The following is a 17,774-nucleotide window of genomic DNA, read 5'->3' on the forward strand; positions in this document are numbered from 1 at the left end:
CTCTCTCTCTTCCCTGTCCCACGAAGACACCACCTCCTGCCACCTCCTTTGGGCCCAGGGCATGCTCTTGGGGAGCTGCTTCAGACTGGCAGCTAGTTCCCGGGACCACCATCCAGCCCCTTTCCTCCGCCTCGATTGCAGCATCCCGTGCCCTTGTCTCTCGGCCTTCGTTTGCTGCTGCCCGTTGAGGTTTCCCTCTGCAGCCCAGCACCGCTGCCCGTTGGCTGTGCCCGGGCCGTACCAGCTGACTCCTTCCCGGAGCGGCTGGTGTAAAGAAGGACTCCCATTGATCATTCACGCCGCGGAGGGGGAGAGAGGAGAGTTCAGAGTAGAAGCCCCCATCTGCAAGGCTCGGGGCTGAAATGCCATTAGCAGTGAAGTGCTTTGGATCAAATCCACTTGCTGTTGGGGTCCCTGGGTGGTCGCTGTGCCCGTCTGCAGGTGCAGACATCTCCTGACATGCTTTTCCTTCCAGGAAGTGCATCTATAGGGGACCTCTGCCTCTACCGAGCTGGTCTCTGCTGGAGAGGGGAGGCTCGCCTCAGGCCTGCCAGATGCAAGGGAAGGAGGGGGCTTCCAGCCCTGGCAGGTGCCCGCTCTTGCTTCTGACCTGAGCAGCTCAGCAGGAGGTCAGACCTCTGTTGCCACAATGCAGGCTTGATCCATGGAAAGGATCCCCCTCTCCTCTGCAGCATCTCTTTGAAAAGATCAAATGTTTTTGTTCAAGCACCAGATTTGCCCTGGGAATGAATCCAGAGCTTGTGCCCATGCAATGGGAGTGTCCCGGTGTGACTGAGTCTGGCACTTACAGTGGCCGCATGCCCGTCTGCAGGGTCTCGGGGGGGGGCAGGCAGGGGGTCTCTCAGTGCTTCAAGAGCCTGCATGGGATCTCCATGATGGATCCTGCACCCATATCCAAGGGGCTGTGCCCAGCACAGCTGCCCTGGTGCCGGGTTTGCTGGGCTAGCGGATGTGTTGTAGCCCCAGGTTGGTCTGTTGGTGCTCAGGACTAGGTAAAGCTGGATGCTGCCAGCGCCCCTCCATGTTGACTGTTTCAGTTCCTACCCGTCATTCAGAGAGCGGAAGCACATGCATGCACGTGTGTGTGTGCATGCACGTGTGTGTGTGCATGCACATGTGTGTGTATGTACAGTTGCCCCCTGCTAGCAGACGCCGGTGTGAAGTTCCAGCAGCGCCGGCTGGCAAGCAAAGGGCCGTGGGGAGAGAGCCGGGCCGTGCATCCACCACCTGGGTTGGGAACTGCCCTGAGCGTGGGCACTGATGTCTCTCTTCCTGCCCTGGGGAGGTTTTCGGAGGCTCTCCGCAGCAAGACCAGGTCCTCGTGGCACAAACTTCCAGCTGCAGGTGTTGAACTCGGTGCTGCGTATCTGGGTTGACATGGGGCATAGGGCTGACCAGACCACGGCAGGCAGGGCTTCTCGACGTGGCTAATAAAGCCCGTGGGCTGATTGCCCAGCCCTGTCAATATGTGCCGATGTCGCTGGTGGGTGCACGGCCTCTGCGCCTGGCTGCCTTGTGCCGTTGGGAACCTGGAGGTCTCGAATCAGCTTCTGGATCTGCTGTGACCCTTGTGCAAGTCCCTGCCCATGTGCCTCAGTTTCTCTGTGGCCATTTCGAAGGGGCAGTGAGTTGTTTGGAGAGTGGCAATGGCGGGGGGCATGGCTCCCATGTGTGACCTGAGCCGGGCTGAGCGCACAGGCTGCTTGGCACTGCCAGGACCAGCCCCCCCCCATGGCTGGGAGCCCTCCAACAACTCTCTCCAACCCCTGGCTGCGCTGGCAGCTGCCCTGCACATCTGCATGGGCTGGTGGCGGGCATTCAAAGGGGCTCTGTGTGGCCAGCTGGGCTTGGGCCAGGCGAGGGGGGTGCGGGGAGGATCTCCACCGTGCCCAGCAAGTCTGACAGTCTTTTGTGCTTGCAGAGCCTGGAGGGGGACCACGCCGTTCTCCAGAGGATCAGGAAGTACGTGAAAGCGATCCACGGCTCCGGGCTCAGTAAGTTATGCTGCCAGATGCTTCGGCAGGCCCCGTGACGGAGGGAGGCCTGTATCGCTGATACCCCTGTATCGCTGCCCCTAACCCTACCTGATCGGGGGGAGAGATGGGTCTTTCACCTCTGCTCATCTTCCTCTTAATTCCCCAGTTAATCTCACTTTTATTATTAGCATCCATCCACCATGCTCGTCTCCACCGTGCTGATGGCAGGAGGGGGCCTAGGTCATTGCTGCAAGCAGATGGAGCCGCACCCCGGGCAATGGGCTTGTGGGGCATGCAAGGGGCAGGATCGGGGTGGGGCTGACCCACGAAACAGGCCCAGACTTTGGGGCTGGAAGGGGTCCGGCCAGGTCCCCCTCTCTCCCCAGCAGCCGTCAGAGCGACCCGGTGCAGCGAGGCCTCGGAGAAGGGAGGGACCTGCCGGGAGGGGAGCTGGGCTCCGGGCAGCAGCAATGCCCTTTGGACCTTGACGCTGGTGACTGTTGTGCTGAGCAGCTCTGGATTTCCCTGCGCTGCGCTGGCTTGTCCCTGCCCGGTTCCTGCTCCTGGCAGATCCCCTCCCAAGCAAACCCGTGCCCTGCCCTGGGCTCTTCAAGCTGCGCGCTCTCCAGGGAGGGATCGGCGGCTTCCCTCTCTGTCTCCCCTGGTCTGCCTCTAAGGACCAGGTCATCAGCAGCAATTCACTGGGGCTCCTGGGAAAGGTCCCATGGGGGTGGCTGGCACTTGAATGCTTTTGAAGTGACGGATGAGCTCAGGACCGAGCCCGGACCCCTGAAGCACCTGTCCTAACCACTGAGCCGCCCTTCCTTTCCCCCCGGTTGATGTGAGCGGTGTGGCCCTTCTCCCGGCATGCTGGGATGAGGCAAGGGGTTATTAGGGGCATCAGGAGTGGCATGGATCTAATCCAGAACTGCAAGCAATGCCCTATTCCTTTAATGTAGTCCCACGTGCGAGTCCACCCTGGGGCAGTGTGAATGACTCCAGAGCCAGGTCTGTCTCCTCCCAGCAAGAGGCGCTGCGGGAAGCGGCAGGAGGGCCGGCTGGGTCGGCGTTCGGCGCCGTTGCAGCCGTCACAATAGACGGCGCTGCCGGGGGCCAAGAGCGATTTCAGCAAGGGCAAGAAGTGGCCAGTCAGTGCTACGAGTGGCACAGGCAGCCTCTGCGTGGCACGCGGCAGACCGGGGAGGGGACAGGCAGCACGGTGGTAAAGAGAGCAGGGAGCGGAAAGCAGAGCAGTAGACAGGGCAGGGAGCAGAAAGCAGAGCAGCTGATTGGGCAGAGGAAGGGGGTCGAAGCGGCACTCTTGAAAGGGTGCAGGATTAATTTGTGGCACGCCTGCCCACAAGGTTGGCCCCCGCTGAGCAGAGGAGAGGCTGCTCCCTGCCGTGCCCACCTCCCCGGACGGAGGAGGGCCCCGGCCGGTGGGCATCTTGCCGCAAGAGGCGTCTCCACCGGCCCCCCGCCCTCAGCACCGCCGCGTCTCCTGTCCCCCGCAGCGCACGTGGAGAACGAGGAGCAGTACAGCGAGGCCCTGGAGAACTTCGGCAACAACCACCTGACCCAGAACAACCACGAGCTCTCCACGGGCTTCCTGAACCTGGCCGTGTTCACCCGGGAGGTGACGGCGCTCTTCAAGAACCTGGTGAGTGTGGGGGGGGTAGACCTGACCTCTGCCTCTTGCAGGTGGCCCGTCTGCACTCCTGGACCAGCATCGACGTGGCCTTCCTAGGAGCCTACAGGGAAGGGAGGCGGTGGGGCTGGGGGTCACCTTGAGAAGGGGGTAGGAGCAGGCATGGTGGGAGGGCTGGGCTGCCTCTTTTGCAGTCTCCCTCCTCATGTCCCCTCTTGGTCCCGGTGCCGGGCAGCATCTGTCTGGTGGGATCCCCTGCAGCAAACCCATTGCCTGTCCTCCCCCTTGGCCGGGCATGCCCCCGGTGCATGCAGCAACCCACGTGTGCTCTTCTCTGCATAGGGAGAGCGTGTGCACACCGTTGTCCGGTGACACGTGTGTGCTCAGGCACAGGTTGGCAGCTCTTGGACTTGCCTAGAAAGCGGGGGCTCCTGGAGCAGCGTTGCATGACCCCAGGCTCTGCTTGCTATCACCTTCCCTCTGCCTGACCGTACGCTGAGCCCAGCTCCCGCCAGGCTGTGGCTGAGCGGGGAAAGGCAAATAACAAAGTGCCGACCGGAACGAAGTCACCGGCTCTAAAGCTTTCGTGGTCCAGCCACGCTGCCAGCCTCCCGTGCGTGGTCAGGGGAGACCTCCCAGCCAATTCGGAGATCCACAAAGATTGCAGAGCTGATGGCTGGGGCTGCTCCCTCGCTTGCTAAATTGAGCAGGTCTTCGCCCAGCGGAGCCCACCAGAGCAGCTCCAGGCCAAGCAACGCATCTCTTCAAAGCGTGCCTGCCTCGGCCGGCTGCAGAAGAGCCAGCGCAATACTGGCATCTCCCTTCCGTTCTCCACTGGGGGCTTGTTTCTGACACAGGGTGGGACCCGCACATGGTGCATGCATGTCCCCCGTCCCTTGGCTCTCTCACCTTGTTGGCCAAGAAGTGGATTGAAGCCATGCGGAGAAACGCACAGCAAGGCTCCTGCGAAGGCCCACGGGGCAGGGCATGGTGCGGGCATGTGACAGAGCAGCGGCCTGATAAAAGCCAGGAGTGAGCATTTCCTTGGCATCTCTTGTTTGAAAGCAGCAGGGCACTGCTCAAGGGGCTGAATGACCCTGAGAGCTGGTTCCCTGGAGGCATTTGGGTCGTTGCGGTATAGCAATAGGGTGTTGAGAAGGGGCCTGGGAGCAAGAGCCCTCGCTCTGGGGCCTTGGAGACTGCCAAGCCCTTGGGAACCATCAACCCTAAAGCCCTTGGGAATGTCACCCTGCAGCCTGCGCAGCCCTACGTCGAGCGGGCGCAGGGGGCAGATCAGCGATGTTTGCCCTGGGTCTGCTCAGCAGAAGGCTGCTTCGATGGCTCCTCCTTGTTCTCTCCGTGTCACCCCAAGGAAATTCCCAGCCCCGAGCTCTCTGGAGCTGTCTGCGAAAAGGAGTCGAGCCAGTTCCTCCGGTTCCCGTGGTCTCTTCTCTGCGGTGCTGGCGCAGGTCTCCCCGTTCACGCACATGCCTGTACATGCCCTGCACACGCCCTGGTGCAGCTGTCGGCATGCACGCACGTCAGGGGCGTGAACCCTGCAGACGGTGGAAACCTTTTCATTGCTTCTCCCCCGAGGGCGGCTTCTCCGAGCAGGGTTTTCTGGCCTGCTTTGTAAGCGGGTGCCTGACGAGGGCAAAGGCTGGCTGCAGTTTGCTCCTGGTGTTCGCAGGGGACCTCCGTCCCAGTGTACTCCTCTATCAGGGCAAGGCAGCTGCTCGCTCTCGCTGTCCACTGCCGGAGGCCAAGGTGGCACAGACATTTCAGGAGCACACAGCCCACCTAGACTGTGCGTCCAGCCCCTTCTGCATGAGCCAGCGCCCTGCTGCAGAGCTGTGCCAGGGGAGCCCTCCTCGCCGCAGCGCTCTGCAGTCCGGGCACGGCGTGTGCCTGCAGGGCAGCTCCTGGCTCCAGTGACCGCAGTGATTCGAAATGGTTCTCGTCCCGTCCTGCCTGGCCACCCAGGGGGGAAACCCAGAGCGGGGCCAGCTGTTCTGCCTCCGTGTGCCAGCTGCTTGGGGCAGAGCTGCCAACGTGGGCAGAGAGCCTGGGGTTCCTCCTGCGGGGGCGGGGATGCCCTTGCAAGCACACGCATCCTTTTGCAGCAGGAGAGGACAGGCAGGGCCAGGCTGGGTCTCCCCATCTGCACCCGCCCGGACCCCACCGCGGTGATCTGTAGCCCCCTTTGGTCTTCCCAGCCAGGGTCAAGGGTTGGGGTGGAGGAGAGGGAAGGGGCAGCTTAAGGCCTGAGCCCGGGGAGTGGTGGCATTGCCAGGGCTACGGCAGGGGTTTGGAAGCACTGCCCTGCAAAGGGTTAAGCATGTGTGCACCAGGCTAGCTCTGGCCACCCAGGGGGGCTGGCCTGGGTTCAATCCCCTCAGGCAAGGGGGGGGCTGACAATGTGCAGGACGGAGCTCGCGCCCTTGCTGGCACGGCCGGACCACAAACCACATCAGTGCTTGGCCTGCTCAAGCCCTGCTCTGTTCCCCGCCTGCCCCAGAGGCTGCGATCAAAAGCAAGTCTCCGGCATCGGAGCGCGCTACAAAGCACGGCCGGAGACTCGTGAGATCGAGAGCAGCTGGGAGCACTCCACCAGCGCAAGTTGCACCGGGTTAGGTTTCATCTCTCCCAGGGCAGACACCCCTGCCTCCTAGCCTCCTTGGGCCCCTGCGAAGGCCCACGGGGCAGGGCATGGTGGGGGGCATGTGGCAGAACAGCAGCCTGATAAAAGCCAGGAGCGAGCATTTCCTTGGCATCTCTTGTTTGAAAGCAGCAGGGCACTGCTCAAGGGGCCGAATGACCCTGAGAGCCGGTTCCCTGGAGGCATTTGGGGGCTGCACACGGCCCATGGCATTCTCCCCAGCTCGAGTTCCCACTGCAGCTCCCTTGTTGACCAGCCAGTCCTGACAGCTGCAGCACACGAGGATGCCTAGTGCAAGCAAACCCAGGGTCTCGGGGTGGAGCCATGCTGGGTGGCATGAGGCGCTGCCTCTGCCACTGGAAACCAGCCCTGGTATCTGGCTTTTCTAGGTGCAGAACCTGAACAACATCATCTCCTTCCCTCTGGACAGCCTGCTGAAGGGGCAGCTGAAAGACGGCCGGCTGGTGAGTGTGTGGCAAGCTCGCTGTGGGCTCGGAGGGTGGAAGGGGACTTACTTAGGCAGGTTTTGGTCCGGTTTGCCGTGTCCTTTGCTGGGGGTGAAGGTGGGCCCTGCTGTCCACAGCAGGTGCTTCCACACGGTCCCTTCTCCATCCCAGTGTGAGACCTGCAGGCCTGCCCTGTGTCTTGGAGGGTGTCTCTTCATGCATCGCTTGGCTGTGCTGCTAGCAGCAAACCCACGCGCCAGCATGCCACCGTCCGTCCCCTCCCCAAAGGCTGTGAGTCCCAGCCAGGATGCTTACCCGCCCAGCTGTGTCATTGCAGGCAGCCCAGGAAAGAGGCACACGACAATTTAAACTCCAGAGACTCTCCCAGACCAGACTCCACACTGTTAGGTGTATCATCTGCATTGCAGCAGTGCCTGGAGGTCCTGCTTCAGCTCCAGGCCCCACTGTGCTAGGCGCTGTACAGAGCAGGAGAAAGGCAACTCCTTCCCCAAAGGCCAGTGGAAAAGACAAACAGGAAAGACTGATGCCCATTTTATAGAGTGGGAAACTGAGGCACACAGCCATTAAGTGACATGCCCACAATGGGAGGCATCCATGGCAGAGCTGGGCTGCTGGTCCGGTGCCTTTATGAAGCAGCAGTGCTGGGCTTCGGTCCAGGGACCCATAGGCAGCAAGGGGGCTTGTCCTTTGCCCTCTGCCCAGCTGGCACAAGCTCCTGGACGAGAGCAAGCCCTGCGCAGCAGGGTCACGACAGTCACCGGGGCTGGCTCAGGGCTCCTATGGGAAAGGCAGATCTGAGCCGTGCCCCGAGCCCGCGACAGGCAGAGGCGACGGCCCCCCGCTCACCGCGGCCACTCTCTCTCTGCCCCGCAGGACTCCAAGAAGCAGATCGAGCGCGCCTGGAAGGATTACGAGACCAAAGTGTAAGTCGCCCGCGGCCGCTAATCCCCCTTCTCCCAAACAACAGGGCTTTATGTGGGGGCTCCCGCCAGCCCGCTGGCTTCCCGGCTGCACCTAGCACTGTCCCCCGGCCAGCGGGGCCCCATAGCAGTGCTGGTGAAACACTAATAGGACACTGGGGTGCCCTGCTACCCTGCTCTGGGAGCGGGGTTCAGCTGTTCCCATTGAGCTGTTCCTAGGTGTTAGCTGTGCACCCCGCCAGCATTGCTGGAGGCAGGCCTCTCCCAGGCCCTGGGGCTGGAGCCCTTCTCAATAGCACCCTCGGCCGGCCTGTCTCCCCAGAGCAAAGCTGGAGAAGGAGAAGGAGCGAACGCGGATCGCGGGCGTCATCCAGACCGAGCTGTCGGCCGTGGAGATCACCGAGGACACGCAGAAGGAGCGCCGCCTGTTCCAGCTGCACATGTGCGAGGTGCGTGTGCCGGCTCCAGCCTGGGGTCCCCCAACCATCCCCTCCCCACCACGAAGGGATGGAGCCAGCGGAGGCAGAGAGGGAGACATGCCCAAGGTCCTATGGAGAATCTGTGTCAGAGCCAGGTATTGAACTTGCATCTTAAAGCCTGCAAGGCATGGCCAGCCTTCCTGACCCCTCTCTAGGGCTCTGCCAGCTGAAGTCCAGCCCTGCCTGACTTGACGTAGCTGCCATGCAAAGCTTGTATGCTCAGGGCATCACGCCCCAGGCTTTGAGCTAAGCCTCCTTGAGACAGGCTAGTAGCCACTGTTGCATCCAAGAGGCGCTATGACTGTGAGCAGCTGCTCAGGACTAGCCGTGTGTAGCAGCGCTGCTTGCCACGATGAGCACACGTGTGCCATTGGGCGGGCAGATCTGTGTCTTCTGTTCCTTCTTGCTCTGCTCACCCCATTAGAAGAAGCCTGTAGGGCTGCAGAGAGCCCTTCTCCACCCAGGGGAACCCCATTCAGAGTCGCCGTGCCATGCCACGGCTTGAAGTGTGCTGGAGGAGACCCCCCAGTGACACGACACCGAGCCCTTGGCAGGCTGGAGGTGCCCGTCCGGCTGGGCTGGCGTGCAGGGGAGGACTGGCTGAGTTGCTCGGAGCTGGACAGGGAGGAGGAGGGTTAAGGCGTAGTGGAGCCGACAGCCGCTTTGCAGCCTTGTTGTGGTTTGGGGCTCCGGCCAGGAGCCAGGCAGTGAGTCATGCCTTTGAATAGCTTCACTGTTAAATAAATAACAGCACATGGAAGCACTCGGCGCAGCGCCGGGGAGGGGCTCTGCGCACTGCAAGCAGAGCGGAGAGGTGTGGACAGGACCTTGCAGTCTCTTCCAGGCCCCGGTCTGGATTGTGCCAAAGGGGTTTCTCCCCTTGTGAGGTCCCCCAGTGCACTTGGGACTTGCAACTGTCTCTCTGTTGCCCTTGGGATCACGCCCCCAGCCCCCATCCATGCCAGTCTGGGGAATCCCTCTTCTCTAGGAGCAGTGCAGGGTCTTTGATCCCTGGCCCAGCTGTTCCCATTATCCGGGGCTTTTCCAGCCAGTGATTTATAAGCTGCTGTGCCCAAGTTTCCCAAGCTGCTGCCTGCCTGGGGGTGGGTCAGGATGGCTGGACCCTGTTCCAGCAGGGAGCTGCGTGCCCCCGACTGCAGCCAGCTCCCCACGGGGTGCTTGTGCCACCGGGGCCCAAGGCAGGCTGCTTTCGGCTGCTGGCTGCTTCTCCAAGCGAGGGCAGGACCGTGACAGCCTGGGGATGCTGGGGTCTGGTCCTGATGGCAGCTGGCTCCTGGCAGGTCTTAGGGCCTGTGCTGGCAGCTGCTGCTGTGTGCATAGACTCCTGCTTGCATGGAGCAATTTATTGAGTTTTGCATGGAGGAGATATGCTCAGAGTGGGGAAACTGAGGCACAGAGAGGTGACGGGACTTGCCAGAGGTCCCCCAGAAAGTCAGTGGCAGAGCTGAGACTAGAACCCCGGCGTGCTTTACAGCTCTGGCCGGGGCACGTTGCACCCCCGCTTCGCGGCCCTGTTGCTGGGCCTTCCCCACGTCCATCCAGCCGCTGGGTGCCAGAAGCAAAAATATCCTGTCCCTTCCCGGCTGGGAGGCCGCGTACAGGGAAAACACAGGGAGTCAGGCAGCCCCCTTGTTCCAACAGACATGGCATCTTCCCAGCTAAATCCTAACCCCCTTCTAGCTGCCGGGGCCAGGGAGACCCCCAGCCAAACCGCTGCGAGAGCTTGCATTTGGCTTGGACCCGCTACAAGGGAACGGAGGGGGTCGCGGGGGTCAGTTTAGGGTGGACGGAGCTCGCTCGCAGAAGCTAAACCCCCGGTTAAAGGGTGTAAACAGAGCGGTTCCACCAAACACGGGCGGTCTTGCTGTGCTTACCCACCACTGCCTGGGACCGGTTTGGTTGAGGGCCGCTCTGATTCATTGGCGGGTCTCTCGTCTGGTCCCAAGCGAGTTTCTCTCAGCTCAGATCTGGCCCCAATCGCTGACTTACCTGGCAGGGGAAATACCCTGACCGCGATAGTGGCAGGGGAAATACTGCGACCGAGGTAATGCAATTCAAATGGCACCGTGTAGCGGAGGGTTGCACCCTTGCCCGCTTGCAGGCAGGACTCCCTACGAGAGCCTCATCGTTAGCGTCCCGCTGGCCAGCTTCCAGCGGGAGGATCTCGGCTCCACGCCGACTTGGTGGAAATGGGAGACTCCTCCCTAGCTTGCTCCTGCGGCCGTACGGCTAAGGACACGCGAAACTCGGGGGCATCCAAACCCCAAGTCTCCGGACTTGCACGTAGGAGGCCTGCCAAAGGATTTGGAAGTATCTTGAAGCCCCAGGCTGGGGTGGAGGATGCTTGCCAGTAGCAGGGCCACTTATGGTTCTTGGATGATTCACACAGATTTGGACCTGCTCTGGTTAATTTGACCTGGGACATGAGACATTTTCCTCAAAAATAAAATAAAGAAAATTGACCCCAATAGCTCTGCTTTGCACCCAACACCAGGAGCTGAACCTGAGCTCTGCAGCTCCTTGCACATGCTTAAAAGCAGGGCAAAAGGAAGCAAGAAGTCCTGGGTTTCTGCAAAGCCAGGCCTTCCCCCTTGCATGGCCCAATGCTAACAGAGCCCCTGCCCCCAGCCTCCTGACTCTGGTGTGTCCTCTGCGTCTCTAGTACCTGCTGAAAGCCAGCGAGAGCCAGATGAAGCAAGGCCCAGACTTCCTGCAGAGCCTGATCAAGTTTTTCCACGCGCAGCACAAGTAGGTACCACCCGACTCCCCGCAGGAGCTCGCCCCTTCCTGGCACCTGGAGATGTAACTGCAGGAGATCTTGCAAAGCAGTGAGTGGCCAGGGTTAGCCTTGCAAAAACCCAGCTGACTTCAGCGACTGTGAACGTGCAGGACGAGGCTGTGGACCTCTTCATTCCTTAAAGACCCCAATTTAGCAAAGCACGGAAGTCCCAAGGGAGCTTGAATATGCGTGTTTGTCGCATATGGGTGAGCTTAAGGAGGTGTGTTGAGTCACAGCAAAGGATATTGAACTAGCAAGATATCCGGGAAGCGGTCACTTTGCTCAGTGTCACAGATCCATTACCGAACCGGTCTCTCTGCAGCAATACAGCACCCTGCAAGTTGCAATAGTGTGTATTTTTTCCCCTATGCGGTGCATTGGTTCCTCACCCACTGCATCAACAATACGTCCAAGCCCCGTCATGTGAGGACCTCAGGGTGTGTTTGGAGAAGCAGCATCCTGCATCTTACCAGCGGGCACGCTGTGGCACAGAATTGACAAGAGTCTCACCCAAGGTTAGACAGTGGTTCAGTAGCGGCGCTTACAAGTGAAAGCCAGGAGAGGTGACAGCAAGCGGTTGGACCTGAGCAGTAGGCGAGAGAGGGGTTTCTTCCAGCCCAAAGTGCGGACGTGCTGAGACCTGGGGCTCCAGGTTTAGTGCTGACCCGATGCAGGTGCGGGCATGCCTGCACTGCACTCGCTGCTATGCCACGTGGCCATGCCAGGAGAGAGCCAGCGCTGGCAGGAACTCCAGTGGGAGGCTGGATGCGAAGGACCTGGTTGCATTTGATGTATGGCGTTGCAATGCCTCTGCATAACTGTCCTCTCTCTCTCTCTCCTGCCCCTTTCCTCATTTCTCTCTCGGTTACGATGACCAGCTTCTTTCAAGACGGCTGGAAGGCGGCGCAGAACCTGCACCCATTCATTGAGAAGCTCGCTACCTCCCTGCATGCAGTAAGTGACTGCTGCCAGGAGCTGCTGAGGGTTGCAGCTGCTCAGCCCTCTGTAGGGTCATGCCCTTGATTTTGATTTTGTTTCTCAAAGTGGACTCCAGTGCAGGGTGCAAACCTGCCAGGGGGAACCTCCTTCGAAGCCGAGCTGGTCCTGGGCATTAGACCAGTGCTTTTCCCTTGCATGGCAGGGAGATGGGAAGAAGTGACGATGATTGAAGTGTGCTGCGGGTAGGGTCCCTGGCAGGGACTCGCTGCTGGTGCTGGGTACATGCACAGCCCCGGCTCTGAATTTGAAACCACCCAACAGAGCCTGATGAAACAGCATCGACCAGCACAAAGCCGTGCTTCCCTAATCTACTAGACCTCCCTGAGTGCATCAATGACCAACTGGGGTTGTATTTGGTAGTCAGTAGAGGTAGCCAATGACCAATGGTAGCCAGTGACCAATTGAGGCTGTAGTTAGCCTGAGACAAAAAGAGATGCAAAAATCTAGAAGTCCTGGTTCAGAGATGATACCTTTTATTAGACCAACTAAGAAATCGCACAAAAATGATCTTTTCCGGCAAGCTTTTGGGCTCACAGATTTCCATCTTCAGCTTCCTCTGTGCAAAAACAAAGTTTATTTCCTACCTATGGCGACTTGTTAGCATCTTTAGTTTTCCCTGAGCCTGATGAAGGACGTGGGAGTCCGAAAGCTTGCAGAAAAAGATCATTTTTTTTGCGATTTCTTAGTTGGTCTAATACAAGGTCTCATCTCTGGACCAAGACTTCTAGATTTTTGCATTTCTTCAATGACCAGTTGCACACTCCCGAGCAAACACTGCTGCCGGTTAGCGGTAGAGCCAAGGTGCCAGGCTGGTACGTGTTGAGCCCTTGCACTGCTTTTCCATGGGTTCCTTTGCTTCCCCGGTGTCTGATGCCTCCCAAAAGCCACGTCTCGTTTGGGAGCATACCTGATGGAGTTTCACACGTGTTGCCTGGAGATGCAGCTCTCCGTTTGGCTCCCCTGTAGACCAGCCTCCAGCTGCCCTTCTCTCTCATCTTGACCGCAGCATCCGTTGCTAGCAGCAGGGTCCCCTCCTTCGCTATGCCTGGCTTGGCCTGGCCAGTTGTGGAGCTCAGGCGAAGCTCGGCCCCTTTGGTGCCAGGCGGGCAGTGTGGCCGTGGCTGGGGTGATGGGCGTGCTTGCACAGGTCCCCTCCAGCAGCTGCTTCTCTTCCCAGCTGCAGCAGGCCCAGGAGGAGGAGGTGAAGCAGCTCACGCAGATCCGCGACTCTCTTCGCAGCACCCTGCAGCTGGAGAACAAGGAGGTGAGGCTGCTGAGCGTGGGATGACCTGGTGCCTCTGCCGAGAGACCGCTCCTGGGGCTGGACAGGAGCGGCCTGCCTTGGGGATGGGGGTCCCAGGGTAGGGTAATGCTGGGGCTCAGCTGCTCCCAGTCCAAGAGGCTGTGCAGATGCCCAGCATTGTCCCAGAGGATGCTGAGGAAAGGAGAGTGACGGGACCAGGAAATTAGCCACCTGTGTGGGACATGGGGTGCAAGGTGGCAGGAGCAAGAGGCAGAGCGCAGCTGGGGAGGGCTTTCGGAGGTAGTAAGGACGGGCACTCGGAGATCTGGGGTGATCGCTGCAGGCCCGGTCCTGCTCGGTCCTTGGAGGAAATGCTCGGGGCTTGTGAGGATGAGGTGGCTGGTACTTTGAATGTCTTTCTCCTCTTCCCCTCGGTGAGCTCAGGAGAACCTGAGCAGGAAGAACTCGGGCAGCGGCTACAACATCCACCAGCACCAAGGGAACAAGCAGTACGGGACGGAGAAATCGGGCTTTCTCTACAAGAAGAGCGACGGGTGAGCGTGAGACGCCCCCTCCTTGCTCTGGTTACCAGGACGTGCTGCTTCCTGGGGCCTGAAGCTATTAGTGGCCCAGGGGCTCTTTGTGGAAGGGGCAGGGGCAGGTCACCGAGATCAAGAGGTGGAAGAAGTGGTCGGGAAAGGGATTTTTTTGCCCAGTGCCCTCCAGCAGGTCCCACTAGAAGCCAACAAGGGTCCTTTCTGGGTTAGTGGGGTTGCCCATTTCCTAAAGGCCCCACTTACCTCCTGCTGGAGCCTCAGCAGGGAGAACGGGACCCAAGGGAGATGTTGCCCTGGGTCAGGACTAAGGCCTGTTGCAGGGGGACCTTGCCTGCAAGCCGTGGTCTTTGGGGTTACCAACATTGTCCCAGCTTCCTACAAAGGCAGAGAGAGAAGAAGCCTCTTAAGGGTGTGCATGGGGGTTGATGGGGAGTGAGGGACGAGGCCCTTGCAGCAGAAAGATGGAGACCTTGGGAGCGTCTCCACCTAGGCCAGCGGGCACAGCTCTGCTGAAACCATTGCTGAGAGGAGGCAATGGAGGTGGGTTCAGCCCTGGCTTTGGGGAGATGGTGACATGGGGGGGGCACGGCACACCCCCTCACTCCCCGCTCTGCCTGCCCTAGGATCCGGAAGGTGTGGCAGAAGAGGAAATGCGGCGTGAAGTACGGGTGTCTCACCATATCGCACAGCACGGTAAGGCTTGGCAGCAGCTGGGGCAGCCTCCGAGCTGGTCCCCCAGGGCTTAGTGTATACAGCAGGACCTGGGAATGATTTGCCTGGAGGCTGCAGGTTTCATCTGTTCACACCCTCCATCCAGCCACCCTTTTCCTTCCATCTCCCCTGGATGAGCGCACGAAGAGCCAGCGAGGCGGCGGTCGCAGGCTCCTACGATCATAGGAAAGTCAGGCTGGAAGGCACCTCCTGACCTCCTCTAGTCAAGCCTCCTGCTCAAGGCAGGATCATCCCTGAGCAAACCCATCGCACAGATTTCATAGACATTATAGCCACTGGACATTAGGGCTGGGAGGGACCTCGCGAGATCATCTGCTCTAGCCCAAACTAGAAACCATGCAGTGCAGATGGAAACCCTTTACAATATCCATCTCTGCCTCATCCTGTCGTGCTCACCTTGTGTGCATTGGTGGGGAGGGAAGCCACCAGCTTGTAGCCCCAACGTATGGCACGGAGCAGTGCAAAACAGCAGTTTTGTTTCCTAGAAACCCACCAAAGCTGAGGACTGAATCCTTTATAGGTTGCTGTAGGTAGGGTTGTACCCTCCCGATGCAAGTCTAGCACTTGGACAAGATCAGCTGTTCATGAAATGTTGGGCAAACCCAGCCCGGGTTTGGGTTTTAAGGATGCTTAGATTGGAGACTGCATAAAAACTCCTCAGTTGTCAGTGGCTCATTGGAGAGCGAGACTGTGCCTACGAGAGAAACCCTTCAGTGCCTTGTCAAGCAGAAAGAGGTAGCTCATAGACTGGTAGAGAAGCAGGGCTGGAAGGGACCTCCATAAGCCACCGAGTCCAGCCTATCCAACCCAGCATCGCCCCTAGCCAAACCATCCATCATCCATTAGCAAAACGACACAGTCAACCCTGCTGCGGTCTGCAACCAGTTAGCCCAGTCCATCTGAAGTCAGGCAGGAGGCGGGGTGGGCTGAGAGAGTCAAGAGCCCCTTGAGGGTGCAGACAGTAGACAGAAAATAAGTAAAAAAGAGGGCTGCCCTCCCAAGGCAGACGGGGCAAATTGCAGCTTGAAAGAGGGAAGCTGCACATCCGCTGCAGCAAAGGTCCCATGCTTTGGCCCAGGAGAGCAGAAGGAGGCTTGGGTATTGTCCGGGGACAAGGTGGAGGAAGCTGTGGCCCTCTGAGACCACGGGGACTGGGTTGTTCCCCACGGGGAGGTCTCCCTTTGCTCACGGTTGGAGAGGCAGCCTTGGGGCCAATGCCTGCGTCCCCTAATAGTGACCGGTGCCCCGGGAGGCCAGCGTCCCCTCTCTCCGCGTCCCGTTTCTACCTATTTGCTCGGTTCCCTGCACAGATAAACCGGCCTCCCGTGAAGCTGAACCTGCTGACGTGCCAAGTGCGGCCGCACCCCGAGGAGAAGAAGTGCTTCGACCTCGTGACCCGTGAGTGGGGTCTTGCCTCTGGCCATGCAGCTGCTCCCATCTGGGTCTGGGTCTAGGAGGCCATTTGGGCTCTTGAAGCCCTCTGCATCTGGTTAGGGGATGCCTTCCCCCCTGCAGCTCCGGACACCCTGTCCGATGGTTACCGCCCGTCAGACCGCAGGGATTTCGTCTGCGTGCAGGCAGTGATGAAAGCAAAGCTATTCCAGCTAGAAAAGTTCCACCAAACTCCGAGGCAGCCGCCTCCGAGAGAGATTTCTGCCCTGCTCCTTCCTCCCACCTCTTCCCCGCCAGCCCCCAGCTCAGCCCGTGCATCTCGGTGTTTAAGACCTCCAGACACTCTTCCCACAGCCTCTCCCTGGCTGAGGATGCCCATCCCGTGTTCCCTTGCTGATGGCTGCGGATGTCCCTTGTGGAGTTTAAATGAGGTCTGCCAAACCCGTGATTCTCAGGGCGTAAAGTAAAAGCCAACAACTTTACGCTGTGAAAAAACAGCTGCTTGGAACATCTGGAGCTGGGGGCAGATCCTGCCGGGAGAACTGAGGCATCCTCAGGTGCTGCAAGCTTGCCTTCACCTCTTCTCTCCTTGTCCCTGCAGATAACAGGACATACCACTTCCAGGCGGAGGATGAGCAGGAATGCCTCGTGTGAGTGGCTGCGATTAGCCTGTGGCTCTTGGCCTCGTGCAGAGAGCAGGCTCCTTTGCACATGCAAGCGGGGAGGTGCAGGTAGTCTGTGCCTCGGCTGTCAGCAGGAGAAGAGCACGAGGCCTGGCCGAGCCCCGTAGAAGCTGTCCTGTAGAGAGCAGTGGGATGGGGAGACATGGGCTGGTGCATTGTAGCAGGGGGCCGGGGGCTTACTGGGGGTCACTTCTGACCCCATGCAGGTTGCATGCAGGCCAGGTAACCTAGTGGCTAGAGCATGGCACTGTTCCTACTCTGCCACTGTCACGACCTCAGGCAAGTCGCTTAAGCCCTCCATGCCTCAGTCTCCACCTCTCTAAAATGGGGACAATGAGGGGGCACGTCTGCAACTGCTCTTCTGTCTAGAAATGGTGGGGGGGGTCTTTTGTTCCTTTCTCTGTGTCCCCAAACCCTGCCACTGACCCCTGCCCCCCCCACCCCCCCCCAGCTGGGTGTCCGTGCTCCAGAACAGCAAAGACGAAGCCCTCAGCAACGCCTTCAAGGGAGACCCTGGCAGCTGCATGGCCTCGGCCGGGGGGGCGGCCGACGGCAGCCTGCAGGAACTCACCAAGCTGGTCATCGGTGAGGTCAAGAGCCTGCCGGGCAACAGGCAGTGCTGCGACTGCGGGGCCCCAGGTAGGTCCTGGCACCACCGATGCATGCGGAGGGGGAGAGGGAGCCGTCGTACTCTGTGCCCCTCGGATGAGGTGCCATCCCCAGCATCAGCAGCTCTGCTCTCTCACCTCTAGATAGATGGGCATCGGGTATGGGAGGAGACGGGGGGAGGGTCCCAGGGCTGGGAGTGCCTGGCAGAAGCAGGGGAGCAGGACAGCTGGGTTTCTCCAAGGAGCAGCCCTTGGCTCGGCTGTAAGGAGGTCGGGACTAGAAGGGGCTGCAGTGCACTGGGGGCTGCGACAGTGCTAGCAAGCAGGGCATGCTGCTGCCTTGCAGATCCCACGTGGCTCTCCACCAACCTGGGCATCCTGACGTGCATCGAGTGCTCGGGCATCCACCGCGAGCTGGGCGTGCACTATTCCCGCATCCAGTCCCTGACCCTGGACGTTCTCAGCACCTCCGAGCTGCTGGTAAGCGGCTCCCATCTCCCCGCAGAGGTGTCCCCTTTGGCATCTCTGCCTCCCCTGCTGCTCTGCTCTGCCCATCCCCTCCCAGTCCCGAGCCCTGGCTAGAGGAAGGG

The 17,774-nt window shown here is 60.0% G+C and overlaps 1 protein-coding gene and 1 long non-coding RNA gene across 4 annotated transcripts in view; one reads left to right on the plus strand and one right to left on the minus strand.

Annotated features, from left to right (window-relative positions):
* Positions 1–17,774, plus strand: part of ASAP3 (ArfGAP with SH3 domain, ankyrin repeat and PH domain 3) — a 31,863-nt gene that overhangs the window by 5,633 nt on the left and 8,456 nt on the right. For 2 of the 3 annotated variants that reach the window (XM_019490231.2, XM_019490233.2), the window contains exons 2-15: positions 1,943–2,015; positions 3,512–3,657; positions 6,694–6,768; positions 7,645–7,694; positions 8,014–8,140; positions 10,854–10,939; positions 11,849–11,924; positions 13,147–13,233; positions 13,657–13,766; positions 14,393–14,462; positions 15,812–15,899; positions 16,495–16,543; positions 17,028–17,215; positions 17,531–17,664. In XM_019490231.2, coding sequence (XP_019345776.1) covers positions 1,943–2,015; positions 3,512–3,657; positions 6,694–6,768; positions 7,645–7,694; positions 8,014–8,140; positions 10,854–10,939; positions 11,849–11,924; positions 13,147–13,233; positions 13,657–13,766; positions 14,393–14,462; positions 15,812–15,899; positions 16,495–16,543; positions 17,028–17,215; positions 17,531–17,664 — 1,359 coding nt within the window. Of the gene's footprint in view, positions 1–877; positions 1,366–1,942; positions 2,016–3,511; positions 3,658–6,693; positions 6,769–7,644; positions 7,695–8,013; positions 8,141–10,853; positions 10,940–11,848; positions 11,925–13,146; positions 13,234–13,656; positions 13,767–14,392; positions 14,463–15,811; positions 15,900–16,494; positions 16,544–17,027; positions 17,216–17,530; positions 17,665–17,774 lie in introns of those variants that run through there. The other variant, XM_019490232.2, reaches the window with a different exon arrangement.
* LOC109283788 (uncharacterized) lies at positions 7,287–10,329 on the minus strand. Its single transcript, XR_002091061.2, has 2 exons — positions 10,181–10,329; positions 7,287–7,670 (listed from the first exon to the last, which is right to left on the minus strand). It is a non-coding gene; the product is annotated as an uncharacterized LOC109283788 (long non-coding RNA).

Source organism: Alligator mississippiensis, chromosome 6, assembly GCF_030867095.1.
Source record: "Alligator mississippiensis isolate rAllMis1 chromosome 6, rAllMis1, whole genome shotgun sequence".
Lineage (NCBI taxonomy): Eukaryota > Metazoa > Chordata > Crocodylia > Alligatoridae > Alligator > Alligator mississippiensis.